General features: G+C 42.0%; 1 protein-coding gene across 1 annotated transcript in view; it reads left to right on the top strand.

The window, feature by feature from the left end:
- LOC132868329 (uncharacterized) overlaps positions 1–13,944 on the top strand; it is an 86,124-nt gene that overhangs the window by 64,631 nt on the left and 7,549 nt on the right. The window contains exons 5-9 of the mRNA XM_060901189.1: positions 6,469–6,774; positions 6,866–7,159; positions 7,439–7,744; positions 7,870–8,154; positions 8,260–8,586. Of these exons, the coding sequence (XP_060757172.1) occupies positions 6,469–6,774; positions 6,866–7,159; positions 7,439–7,744; positions 7,870–8,154; positions 8,260–8,586 (1,518 nt within the window). The remainder of the gene's footprint in view (positions 1–6,468; positions 6,775–6,865; positions 7,160–7,438; positions 7,745–7,869; positions 8,155–8,259; positions 8,587–13,944) is intronic.

Genomic DNA, 13,944 nt, shown 5'->3' with positions numbered 1-13,944 from the left:
CCAGCTGATTGTCAGCAGTACAGAATGGGAGAGTGGCGCTGTGTTCAGCTGCAGGGTTTATCACGAGTCCATCGAGGACTCTGTGCGCCTCATATCCAGATCCATCAATAACAAAGCGACTCCACCCACCTTAGTGAATCTCAACCTGAATGTTCCCCCGACCTGCCAGACGTATTAGAAACTGTGTTGTCTGCTATTAATGCTTGTTTTATGTTTATTTTTGCCCCGTCTTCCATGTCCTTTTTTTTTTTAATTAATGCAATGTCATTGTCCTGAAGTCTGTCTGATGCTTGTGTGTCCTTGGTCTTTGGAATATGTCTGATGCAATATTACACTGAAACAATGACAATAAAAAAATCCTTCAGCATGTACCCTGTGCAGTACGGAAATATGATGTTATTATATTACACTAACTTAAGACATCATGATCCGACCATATCCTAAATGTGGATTGTGTAAAATAATGCCATGGCTGCACCTGGACTGGCTTTGTTTGAAGACATTTTAGTTACAGCTGGTTTAAAGTCCTCCTTCATCATATTCTCAACACATCAGTCTTTAGTTAAGGGACATGTTGGACTGCATTTTCCCTAAAACTGGACAGGATCTTCCAAAATGCTCAAATTTCCAATCAAAAAGAAGCAAATAATTAATATGGACTTTAAAGGTCCATCAAATATCATTTCAAGTAGTTTCATAAAATTTAAGAAAGACAAATCCATTCATAAACTATTCATTCTGTTAAATATCAGAGAATTCTGCAGTTTTCTGTGACAATTTGTGTGTGTGTGTGTCTTTCTGTAATATTTGTCAAGCTTTTCTGTTGCTCTGTGTTGATGACTATTCGTAAATATATCCTCGATTAGGCCATAAATCAAAATGCTGCAACGATTGAGTTTAATGCTGTTTTATCTGCAACAAGCCAAGACATTCAGACTTTCATATAATGTGGAGAATTTTTTCTCCCCTTTTCCTTGACAGGTTGGTGGTCACCGGTTTCAATTAACAAACCTTCATGCGTAGCTTTCATAATACCATGCATTCAAACATCGACGAATCAAGATATGCAATATTAATTTGAGAGAAACACAAACAAGAACCTGTGAAGGCACTTTGGCTCAAGAACCTTTTGCTGATTTTGAACAGTGACACCACTTTGATCAGGAACCACTGAAACACGAGTTTTCTCCCCAATCATGAGATAAATTACAAAAGACATGAAATCCATTGAAAGATTTTTTTTTTAAACACACCTCGGTAACCTAGTCAAGAAATAAAATGCAGTTATTTGCTGTTATACTTTCACTGTCCACTTTATTAGGAACAGCTGTACACCTGCACGTTCATGCAGTTATCTAATCAGCCAATCATGTGGCAGGCAGCACAATGCATACAGAGGGTTAGTCTGTGTCCATGATGGCCTCAGATTCCTTTCCTTGGTTGACAGGAGTGGAAGCTGATGTGGCCTTCTGCTCTTGTCGCTCATTCACCTCAAGGTTTGATGGGTTGTGTGTTCTGAGATGCTTTTCTGCTCACCACGGTTGTAGAGTGACTATTTGAGTTACTATGTTCTTCCTGGCAGCTTGAACCAATCTGTCCATTTTCCTCTGATCTCTCTCATCACCGAGGCGTTTCCACCCACAGATCTGTCGCTCGCTCAGTGTTTTTAGTTTTTTGCACCATTCTGTGTAAACTCTACAGGCTGTTTCTGTGAAAATCCCAGGAGATCAGCAATTTATGAAAAACTCAAACTTCTGGTACCAACATCCAAGCCACGATTAAAGTCTCAGACGTCACACTTTTCCCCCTTTATGATGTTTGATGCAAACATTAACTGAAGCTCTTGACCTGTATCTGCAGGATTTTATACATTGCACTGCTGCCACATGATTGGCTGATTGAGATAACTACAGGAATGTACAGGTGTTCCTAATAAAGTGGACAGTGGGGAGTATTTGTTATCATGTGTAAAGCACATCCCAAAACAACAAAACTGTTGTTTTGGGATGAACAAAACTGACTTCAAAGTGCGACTTGTCACAAAAGCAAGAAACTGCAAAGTGCAAAGCCGTACGTTCGAAAGACATTCCCATGTCAGAAAACTGAACATTACAGCTTGACTTCTGAATGTACAAAAACGAACGCTAAAGACTCCTTCCATAAATATTCAATCAGTGTCTCCTGACAGAAAACATGACCATATCGACATGTCCAAACCCTTTTTTAAAAATCCATTCATGTGCATGTTACTACAGAAAAATAACATATTAGAACAAGCACCTTGTAGCCAGAACTGATGTTATAGAAGCAAATCGACATCATCTGACCAAACAGAGTCGAGAATTCAACAGCACTGTGGGATGAAATGAAATAAGTGTCAGGATATTACATTAAATATACCCACTTTGGCCATTTTAAATGTTAACGTTTCCATTTAACGAGAGCCGAAGCTGATGTAATGTTGGAAAACATGTTGCATGAGACTAGCACTGGAAAATTCCATGCTTCATATTCAGTATGTCGAGTCCACTTTTAATCCTTTACACTGTATAGAGTGTGTAAGTTGTGGTGTACATCATCTGTAAACTGATACGTATGTTCTTTCTGTTCTTATTCTCATCATGTACAAATGTGTGTGTATGTGTACAGTAATAGATGGCCTGAGGTTGACCGAGATGTTCTACCATGAGACAGATATGGAGGATGACAGCATGGTAAACACTGCCTTGACGTTTGTGTTCCTCTTCCTCATCACCCTCTTCTACAGCATCGGAGTGACTGTTATCAAGGTGAGACCTGATCCAAGAAACAAACAGGGTGAATTCAGGTTGACTGGGACAAACAAATAAATCAATAAAAGCAGTCTGCATATCTTTTTACTTCATATCCTGTATTTATATAATTTTCCAGACTGTGCTGTGTTCATGTCCCTGTAATATGGGATGGTTGGCTTGATGTTTTTAGTCAGTCTGCTGGGGATAAAAATAAGTGCTGAATGAAAATGGGAATGAAGGAAAAATGTCTGAAGCTTCTTTAGAATATTATAACCACACGTTAACTCATCTCATCTCATTATGAAAATATCAGAAATGTGTCGTGTGTTGGGGATTTTGTTTCAATTAATGGTGTGGAAACTGTCCCAATATACTAGTGAATCTCAAAAAATTAGAATACCATGAAAAAGTTCCTTTTTTTCATAATTTAATTCAAAAAGGTAAACTTTCATATATTCTATATTCATTACATGTAAAGTGAAATATTTAAAGCCTTTTTTGTTTTAATTTTGATGATTATGGCTTATAGCTCATGAAAATCAGAAATCCAGTATCTCAAATTATTAGAATATTCCCTAAGATCGATCAAAAAAGCATTTACAATACAGAAATGTCCAACTTCTGAAAAGTATATTCATTTATACACTCGATACTTGGTTGAGGCTCCTTTACCATGAATTACTGTATCAATGCGGTGTGGCATGGAGGTGATCAGTCTGTGGCACTGCTGAGGTGTTATTGAAGCCCAGGTTGCTTTGATAGTGGCCTTCAGCGTATCTGTATTTTTGGGTCGGGTGTTTCTCATCTTCCTCTTGACAATACCCCATAGATTCTCTATGGGGTTCAGGTCAGGCAAGTTGGCTGGCCAATCAAACACAGTAATATCATGGTCAGCAAGCCATTTGGTAGTAGTTTTGGCACTGTGGGTAGGTGCTAAGTCCTGCTGGAAAAGGAAATCAGCATCTCCAAAAAGCTCATTGGCAGATGGAAGCATGACGTGCTCTAAAATCTCCTGGTAGATGGCTGTGTTGACTTTGGACTTGATAAAATACAGTTGACCAACACCAGCAGATAGCATGGCACCCCAAATCATCACAGACTGTGGAAACTTCACAATGGGCTTCAAACACCTTGGATTCTGTGCCTCTCCATTCTTCCTCCCGACTCTAGAACCATGATTTCCAAATTAAATGCAAAATGTACTTTCATCTGAAAAGAGGACTTTGGACCACTGAGCAACAGTCCATTTCTTTCTCTCCTTAGCCCAGATAAGACACTTCTGACATTGCCTCTGGCTTAGGAGTAGCTTGATATTAGGAATGCAAAAGTTGTATCCCCTTTCTTGAAGATGTCTGTTTGTGATGGGTCTTGATACACTGACACCAGCCTCAGTCCACTCCTTGTGAAGCTCTCCTAAGTTCTTGAATCAACTTTTCTTGACAATCCTCTCAAGACTGCGGCCATCCCTGTTGCTTGTGCACCTTTTCCAGCCACCCTTTTCAGCAATGACCTTTTGTGGCTTACCCTCCTTGTGGAGGGCATCAGTGATCATCTTCTGGACAACAGTCAAGTCAACAGTCTTCCCCATGATTGTGGTTGTGTGTACTGAACTAGACCGAGAGCTACACTGTGTTCATACCGTTTTACTCAAACTCAAAATTAAATATTCTAATATTTTGAGATGTTTTTTTAATGTTTTTGTACTGTATGCCATACTGATTAAAATTAAAATAGAAAAATGCTTGAAACATTTTAGTTTATGTGTAATGAGTCTATAATATATAACATTTTCACTTTCTTAAATAACTGATGGAAAATATTGAACTTTTTCACAATATTCAAATTTTTTGAGATGCACTAGTATTTGAATTCACCCTAATGAGAGAGAGAGAGAGAGAGAGAGAGAGAGAGAGAGAGAGATATGAATATCCAGGATACTTTGATTTCATTACATAATGAACAAAGACAATATATTTCTGTCCCACATGACGAATGGTACTTTTGTGATCTAATCAGATTAAAATTGTGATTTCAGGTGAAATGAAGACAGAAAGTGCACGGAAACGAGTTTGGTTTTCTCTCTGTTTCTTCATGATACTGTTCTGAGTTATACTTTCTGCTGTTGCCTACTCGCCTACTTTCCACATATTTTATATCTGTAAATACCTTTTGGACATTTAAATGTTGGACTTTTTTCATGCATTTACTCAAATCTCAAATAAAGGTCTTTGAAAAATATGCAGTTAAAAGTCTCATTGTTTTTTCCATCTTTATTTGAATCGTTGTTGGCCTTGAAGTTGAGTGTTTATTTTAATCGGCTTCATTTTTCTAAACTGTTTCATTGGCAATCGTATTTCCTTCAGTTTCTGTTCTGTAAATGGAGTAAAAGTGTTTTGTTCTCTGATTTATTCTTTTATGAAGTGAAACTGTCTTGTGCATTTTTACAAAGGCTTTTTCATGTCACTGAGCAAACGAAGAGAATAAAAAACACACTTTACATAAGAGGCAAAACACGGCAAGTCAGTGATCTAATAATGGATGCAAACATTGCACTTCTTCCTGTGCAGGTGTGTTTCACTCCATCTCAGAGATACAGATGATTTTCACTTCTTCATTTGGAAGATTGTGCCGTTTATCTTTGGCCTGCTTGTTGTCTCACTGCTACTTCCATCCACTGGTTGCTGTGCTCGCTGAAGCCTGTCCTGCTCTCCTTCCTCTAACCACACCACAAAACACCACACACTGTCAAACACACACACAAAGAATTATAGTGATGTTGTTCTTTAAATTAATCATGCAAAAAACTAAGAGGAGAGCGAGATCAAACACACACAGAGTGATTACTGTGATAAATCTGACACTTCATACTAAACACAGAGTTATTTGTCATTAGTTGTTCCATTGAGTTGTGTTTTTAAAAACTCCCACACACAACCAAATAAACACAGATTGAGTCAAAAGAAAAATGGAAAAAAAACACTTATGAACTAATCCTCACTTCCAATCTCACAAACTCGTCTCGCTTGCTCTGTCAATGAGATTTATTATGAGCAGTCATGCAGATGAAATAAACACTGGTCGAACTTTTAACTCTGGTGATGAGGTTGTTTGGCTTTGCTGTAACTTTGGGGGCAGAAAATTAAAAGAAAGGATGTTGCGAATTTCCAAGAACAAAAAAAAAATACCAAGTTTTGATTTTGTTCTTTTGCAATGTCAGATTATTGAAGTGAAAATGAAATATTTTTGATTTAACAGAAACAGACAGTAAATCTGCTGATATTCATTCGCTAATGAGGCTCTGGCACGTTGTGCTCAATATGTTTTTCTCGCTCGTCTCTCACCAAACCCAGGATCTGATGGGCCAGGAGTTTTAAAAAGTGCTCAAAAATATAATATAGCTTTCAATTATTTATCCATAGAACAAACAGAAGTGCCATCTTCTCTGATTTGTGCCAGGTGCTTTTCAAACAGAGTTCCTTGTGGTGTATGGGATGCAGTCATATTTCTAATGACATCATCATCATGAAGTTTATTGTCCAATATCACAGTTTGAGTTCCTGATGAAGTGTTGTTGTGCCAGTGTTTTAACACACAACAAAAGAAGAAGAAACTTTGAGGAAGTTTGACTCATCACTAAATATATCAATAATATAAATGTCATGCACTTGAATTGCTTGTATCTCGCTGTTTATAGCTCAGCCTGTGACTGAGCCCAACATCACCATCAGCATCACGACATCAGACGACATCGTTCGTCTGCTTTGTTGGTTGGATGGTTTTCGTCCAAATAAAGTGAATGTTGAGTGGTACAAGGGAGAGGAGCTGCTCCAAGAGAAATCGATCCTGAAAGTATTCGAAGCATCCAGCAAAGGAGAAAAGATGTTTGCTGCACTCTGTGAACTCAGCATTAATACAGAGCAATGGAACGAAGGGACAGAGTTCACCTGTCAGGCCACACACAATTCCAAGACCTTCAAACAAACATGGAGCAAGTGTAAAGGTCAGTTCCGCAGAAGGAAAATGCAAAATAAAAATCTTCCATGATGTTCAAGTTGAAGTGAACAATCTTGCGCTGATATACTGTATTGCAGCTCATCCGACATCCAAACCGCTGATACGTCTGGAGAAACCTCGTCTCGTGTCAGTATTGACAGATTCAGAAGTAACAGTCTCCTGTGTTGTTGAGACTATGTTCAACATCCAAGTGTCATGGCTTGTAGATGGAAAGAAAAAGAAGGACAAGACGAGCACAAAAGAGACGAGACTGGGCAAGACGGTCAGCAATCTGACCATCTCTACAGCAGACTGGAAAACCGTGCAGAAAATCACATGCATCGCTAAACATCCATGTTTCAACAAAGTAGAGGAGACAATCGATACTACAGGTAAGGATATAATGGATATAATTTAAACTTGTATTTCTAATCTATATGTTCATTTATATTGCAAGAAGCAAGATACAAAAGGCCACACTTTACAACTTGATGTGTGACGGGATTGTTCAGGTTGCCTCACATACAGTACATTAGTGATTACAAGAGTAGATACATGAATTTAGATACTTGGGGATCATCCTCAACTGGTTCCACTTTGGAAAAGTCACTTAAAATATTTTAATTTCATCGAAAATGTGAAAGGACAAACCTTTCCCTGATGTTCCTCAGAACCTGTGCAGAGAACTCCGACAGTGGTGATCAGGAGGATCCTTACAGACGGAGAGAAGGGAGACAGCGCGGTGCTGGTGTGTGCCGCAAGAGATCTGCCCTCTGGTGAGCTCGCCATCACCCTCCAGGCCAACGAAGCCAAGCTCTCTGATGCTCAGTATGTGGACCTGCCCAAAGGCCAGGATACTCTGACTGCACGTTTCACTGTTTCCAAAACGACACAATCCAAAGACCAACGTTACACCTGTCAGATTCAGCAAAGCAGTACCAATAAGTGGGAGTCCAATTCTACAGGAAACATTTTTGGTGAGAAATATTTCAACCTCAATGTCTTTACTGTTTGAATATCGGTAATATTTACAGGAACAAATCAGTGGAGCCAGAAATGAAATCCTTCCAGTTTGTGCTCAAATGTTTGATCCTCTCTCCAGGTGACCCTTCAGTGGAACTTTCAGTTGTTTCCACTGTGGATAAATCTGCATCGAAGACACAGAAACTTCTTTGCTCTGGAACTGGACTTAACCCAAAGATCAAGTGGCTCCCCAAATCTGTGTTGAATGATCTCCGTGAAGTAACGGTGCAAGCAGACGGGCGTGTGAAAGTGTCCAGTGAGATATCGCTTCCACAGCAGGAGTGGAATAATGGAGGGGAATTTACGTGTGAGGTCAGCGATCAGGATCACAAACCTGTTCAGAAGAGCACCAGTGTCTGTGCAGGTATTCAAATAAAGGACCACGTGTCCAAAAAGTTCATGATGTTGATACCAAATGTAGATCTTGCCGACTTCCGTCTCTGGACTAATGTCATATCTTTATCTCCAGTGACTCCAGCTTCTGCTCTGATGGCACAGGTTTACCTGTTGGGTCCCTCCATAAGTGATACGAGAGCCAAGGATTTGGTCCCCGTCACCTGTCTGCTGTTGGGCCGCAGGCTCAAGGACTTCTCCATTATTTGGAAAGTAGGAAAGGACAATTACTCTCAGAATGCGATCACGCAAACTCCTAAAGAGCACAGCAACGGAACACAGAGCGTCCAAAGTATTCTCAATGTTCCGGCTGCAGAGTGGGAAAAAGACACAACTGTTTCCTGTGAGGTGAAACATCTCTGTTCCAAGAACGCACAGCAACACGACATCTCGAAAACCAGAGGCAAGTGCTCACAAACACTGACCTTTAAGGAACCATTTTATTGAGTTTTCTGTGAAAAGAGAAGAAAACCATTTCTATGCTTGACTCAGTTTCTGAAATTCGTTATTTTTATGAATATGAACAGCTATAAATATGATTTAGTACATTTCACATTGCATTCATTTATCACACACACCTGCCATCAGACTTCCAAAGCATGTTGAGGGCTTCGGTGCCGCTTTTTCCAAAAATATAACACTTGGAGGCATGCTCTGATAGGAAAATCATAAAAGCATGTCTCAAATTGTCATGTTTATTCTTCTTTTATCACAGCAATTTGCCAACAATGATAATTTATTCATTAAAAAAACTCATCTCATCTCATCTCATCTCATCTCATCTCATTATCTCTAGCCACTTTATCCTTCTACAGGGTCGCAGGCAAGCTGGAGCCTATCCCAGCTGACTACGGGCGAGAGGCAGGGTACACCCTGGACAAGTCGCCAGGTCATCACAGGGCTAACACATAGACACAGACAACCATTCACACTCACTTTCACACCTACTGTCAATTTATGCCGCTTTTCCACTACAAACGCGGCTGAGTTGGGCTGAGCCGTGCCGTGCTGAGTCGAGCTGAGTGGGGCTGTTGGAGTTGCATTTCGACTACAACCGCGCTGAACCGTGATGGCTGGAAGTGGGTGGACACATTGGGTGGAGTTAGCGAAAGTGGGTGGACGTCACGTGATGTCATTAGGCGGCGCAAACAGTGACATCAGTGATCTTTTAAGCGGTAGTCTCACGACCCGGATAGTAAACAATAAACATGGAGGACATGGAGTCGTTAGTGTTGCTGGTCTTGGTGCTGTGGCTTGTTGTCACCGACAACGCCAATAGATACTGGCAAGAGCGTATAGATGAGGCGAGGCGCATAAGGCTTCAGAAATTCTCCTAATTCGTAATTCTTCTTCTTCCGGGTTTACGGTGTTTACAGATCCCAGCGTGCTCGCGGGGCGTGTGTGGGCATGTGAGGACAGTCCTCCTCACCAATCAGTGTACAGGGGAGTGTCTGCTCACGCCCCTAGCCCCACTCGGCTCGGTTTGGCTCGCTTCAGCCCTACTCCAAAATGGTGCGAGTTTTGGGTGCTAAGCAGGGCTGAAGCGAGCTGAGTCGTGCTGCTCTGAGATAGTCGAAACGCGAGCCGTGTCGGGCTGAAGTGAGCTGAAAAAGGGTAGTGGAAAAGGGCCATTAGAGTCACCAGTTAGCCTAATCTGCATGTCTTTGGACTGTGGGGGAAACCGGAGCACCCGCAGGAAACCCACACGGACAGAACATGCAAACTCCACACAGAAAGGCCCTCGCCGGCCACGGGGCCCGAACCTGGACCTACTTGCTGTGAGGCAACAGCGCTAACCACTACACCACCGTGCTGCCCAAGTGTTTGTTCTCTGATTTATTCTTTTATGATGCAAAACTTTCTTGTGCATTTTTACAAAGGCTTTTTCATGTCACTGAGCAAACAAAGAAAATAAAAAACACTCTTTAGATAAGAGGCAAAACATGGCATGTAAATGGTTGAATAATGGATGCAAACATTGCACTTCTTCCTGTGCAGGTGTGTTTCACTCCATCTCAGAGATGCAGATGATTTCACTTCTTCATTTGGAAGATTGTGCCGTTTAACTTTGGCCTGCTTGTTGCCTCACTGCTGCTTCCATCCACTGGTTGCTGTGCTCGCTGAAGCCTGTCCTGCTCTCCTTCCTCTAACCACACCACAAAACACCACACACTGTCAAACACACACACAAAGAATTATACTGATGTTGTTCTTTAAATTAATCATGCAAAAAACTAAGAGGAGAGCGAGATCAAACACACACAGAGTGATTACTGTGATAAATCCGACACTTTATCCTAAACACAGAGTTATTTGTCATTAGTTGTTCCATTGAGTTCTGTTTTTGAAAACTCCCACACCCAACCAAATAAACACAGATATATAATGAGTCAAAAGAAAAAGGAAAAAAAAACTTGTTTATGAACTAGTCCTCGCTTCCAGTCTCGCTTGCTCTGTCGATGAGATTTATTATGATCAGTCATGCAGATGAAATAAACACTGGTCAAACATTTAACTCTGGTGATGAGGTTGTTTGGCTCTGCTGTAACTTTGGGGGCAGAAAATTAAAAGAAAAGATGTTGCGAATTTCCAAGAACAAAAAAATTACCAAGTTTTGATTTTGTTATTTTGCAATGTCAGATTATTGAAGTGAAAATTAAATATTTTTGACTGAACAGAAACGGACAGTAAATCTGCTGATATTCATTCGCTAATGAGGCTCTGGCACGTTGTGCTAAATATGTTTTTCTTGCTTGTCTCTCACCAAACTCATGATCTGATGGGCCAGGAGTTTTAAAAAGTGCTGGAAAATATAATATAGCTTTCAATTATTTATCCATAGAACAAACAGAAATGCCATCTTCTCTGATTTGTGCCAGGTGTGTTTCAAACAGAGTTCCTTGTGGTGTATGGGATGCAGTCATATTTCTTATGACATCATCATTATGTTTATTGTCCAATATTTTTTCCACCTTTTTTACTCTTCTGCTCTTCTTACGAAGACATTGTGCGTTTTACTTATATCACATGGATATTTTTAACTTTAACATGCGACCAGGAGCCAGTTTTCTCGCTTATTCGAGAGAGGAGCCGCTGACCCTGAAAAAAAATGGGACGAGCCAGAATACGACACCCCATCCCAGGGGAGCTCAGGAGGAAACCCAGGGGCTGCAAAGCCAGAGCTAAGCAAAAGGTTAGGCTAGCGGACAATCGGTGGCGCTACAAACCATCCATTCCCTCCGTTATCATGGGGAATGTGAACTCGCTGCCGAATAAGGTCGACGAGCTATCCGCACTGAACAGCCAGCATATTTATCGAGAGAGCAGCTTATTTATCTTTATGGAGACATGGCTAACACACCTTGTACGGGATGCTAACGTGGACCTGTGGGGATTCACTGCTGTGAGAGCCGACAGAGACACGAAAGCATGCGGGAAAGGCAAAGGTGGGGGACCTTTTCATAATTTATGTGAACAACCCCTGGTGTAACCCGGGACATATCTCCGTAAAGACAGTTTTATGTTGCCCGGACTTGGAGCTGCTAGCTGTTAGCCTGCGGCCATATTATCTGCCGAGGGAGTTCAGTCACATGATCACCATCGGTGTTTATATCCCTCCGAGGGCTGATGCAGCCGCTGCATGTGAGAGGATTCACCCTGTCACAGCAAGGAGGCAGACACAGCAACCTGAGGCATTTATAATCATTTCTGTGGACTTTAATCATGCTACTTTGGACTCTACTTTGGCAGCTTTTTACCAGGTTGTGGACTGTCCAACAAGGAACAATAGGACAATAGAGTGCTCCGAGATGATGCTAAAAATAGTAACACTGCGGTCTGCGCGGCCATCTTGGAAGTCACTCGCTCCAGAGCGCTCATAGAGTACACATCATAGAGTAAACATTCACCGATTCGTTTCCGCGTTCGAGGGCTTAGAAGCTTTGATTTTTTAAGAATTTAGACATCTGAAGTGATGGAGCACTACTGTGAAAGTTTGGATAAGCAGGCACAGGAGCGTTATGCTGAGAAGGTACGTTTCATTGGGAATCTAGATCCATACACTGTTAGTGAGAAGGAATGGAAAGCTGACCCCAGCTTGTTGCCGCATAATTATCAATTATTTTAGTCAGTGAATAAAATGTAGGCCTAGTATGTAACTTGTACTAACAGCATGTGTACATAAACATTACTAGGCCTAGATCTTAAATGCCATTTGATGCAACAATGCACTGCAGTAGACATAAGCTACCAAATGTGACAAATATATCCATTAATCATTGCTGAAAGTACGTAGAAAAGATAATAGATTGTATCACATTTATTTTAGTAACTATGAAATTCAAGACAATTTAACCTACCTGTCACAAAGTGATCAGAACAAATCCGGATACAGTCAAGTTGTCCTAAATTTGATCGGTTGATGGCAGCCAGCCACTGCTGTCTCTTCCGCTCGCTTTTCTCCTGTGCTGCAATTCCCTGGTTAGTCACGACTTTAGGGAGTCTGTGGAAGCTTTTGCCACCCTTTTCCCCCCGGTTACTACAGCCAACAATGACACATGTATTCGGCATTTTGCTTCACTGAGCAACAACAATGCACTGACACAGCGACGTTTGACTTCCAATATGGCCGCCGCCAGGTTCGCGCTGATCTCAAAGCACTCTATTGACTTGCTGTATGCTAATGTGAGGGATGCATACAGAGTCACACCCCTCCCCCCACTAGGGAAGTCTGACCACAACCTGGTTCATCTACAGCCAAAGTACACCCCCCTGGTTCAAAGGCAGTCTGCAACAACTAGCTCCATCAGGAGGTGGTCCCCTGAAATGGAAGATGCCCTCAGAGACTGCTATGACATCACAGACTGGGATGTGCTGCTTCGCCCACATTGTGAGGACATAGAGGGGCTGACACGCTGTCTGACGGATTATCTCAACTTCTGTGCAGACGTGGTTTCCCCCACTAAGACTGTACTGTGTTACCCTAATAACAAGCCATGGGTAACACAGGAAGTCAAAGCTGTCCTCAACAGGAAGAAGGCCACCTTCAGGAGCAGGGACAGGGAGGCGATGAAAGCAGCACAGCAGGAGGTGAAACTCTGGGTGAGGGAAGCTAAGGACAGCTACAGGAGAAAGGTGGAGCAGAAGCTGAAGGAGAACAGCATGAGGGAGGTTTGGGAAGGTGTGAAAACCATCACAGGCCACAATACAAAGACCAGAGCCATTGAGGGGACAGTGGAGAGGGTGAACGAGTTGAATGACTTCTTCAACCAGTTCAACCAGCCCAAGTCCCCCCCACTGCAGCCATCTCTCCTTCTTCCCTCAACACACCTCCCCCCAGTCATCGCAGCAGCCCCCTCCTCCCCCACCTCAACACAGACTCCTCCATGCATTACTGCAGACCAGGTCAGAGGTCAACTGAGGAAGCGTCACCCCAGTAAAGCAGCAGGCCCGGATAAGGTGTGTCCCCGACTACTGAAGACCTGTGCTGCTGAACTGGGTGAACCACTCCAACACATCTTCAACCTCAGCCTGCAGCTGGGGAGAGTGCCCACCCTCTGGAAGACATCATGCATCGTTCCAGTTCCCAAAAAGAGTCAGCCCAGCGAGCTGAACGACTTCTGACCTGTGGCACTCACCTCACATCTGATGAAGATGTGGGAGCAGCTCTTCCTCAGACCCCTGGAACAACGTGCCCAGGACTGTTTGCAGTTTGCGTACTGGGCAGGTGTTGGCGTGGAAGACACCATCCTCTACCTGCTAA

Source organism: Neoarius graeffei, chromosome 20, assembly GCF_027579695.1.
Source record: "Neoarius graeffei isolate fNeoGra1 chromosome 20, fNeoGra1.pri, whole genome shotgun sequence".
NCBI lineage: Eukaryota > Metazoa > Chordata > Actinopteri > Siluriformes > Ariidae > Neoarius > Neoarius graeffei.
The sequence above is the reverse complement of the archived record's forward strand: the minus strand, read 5'-3'. Positions and strand labels throughout refer to the sequence as shown.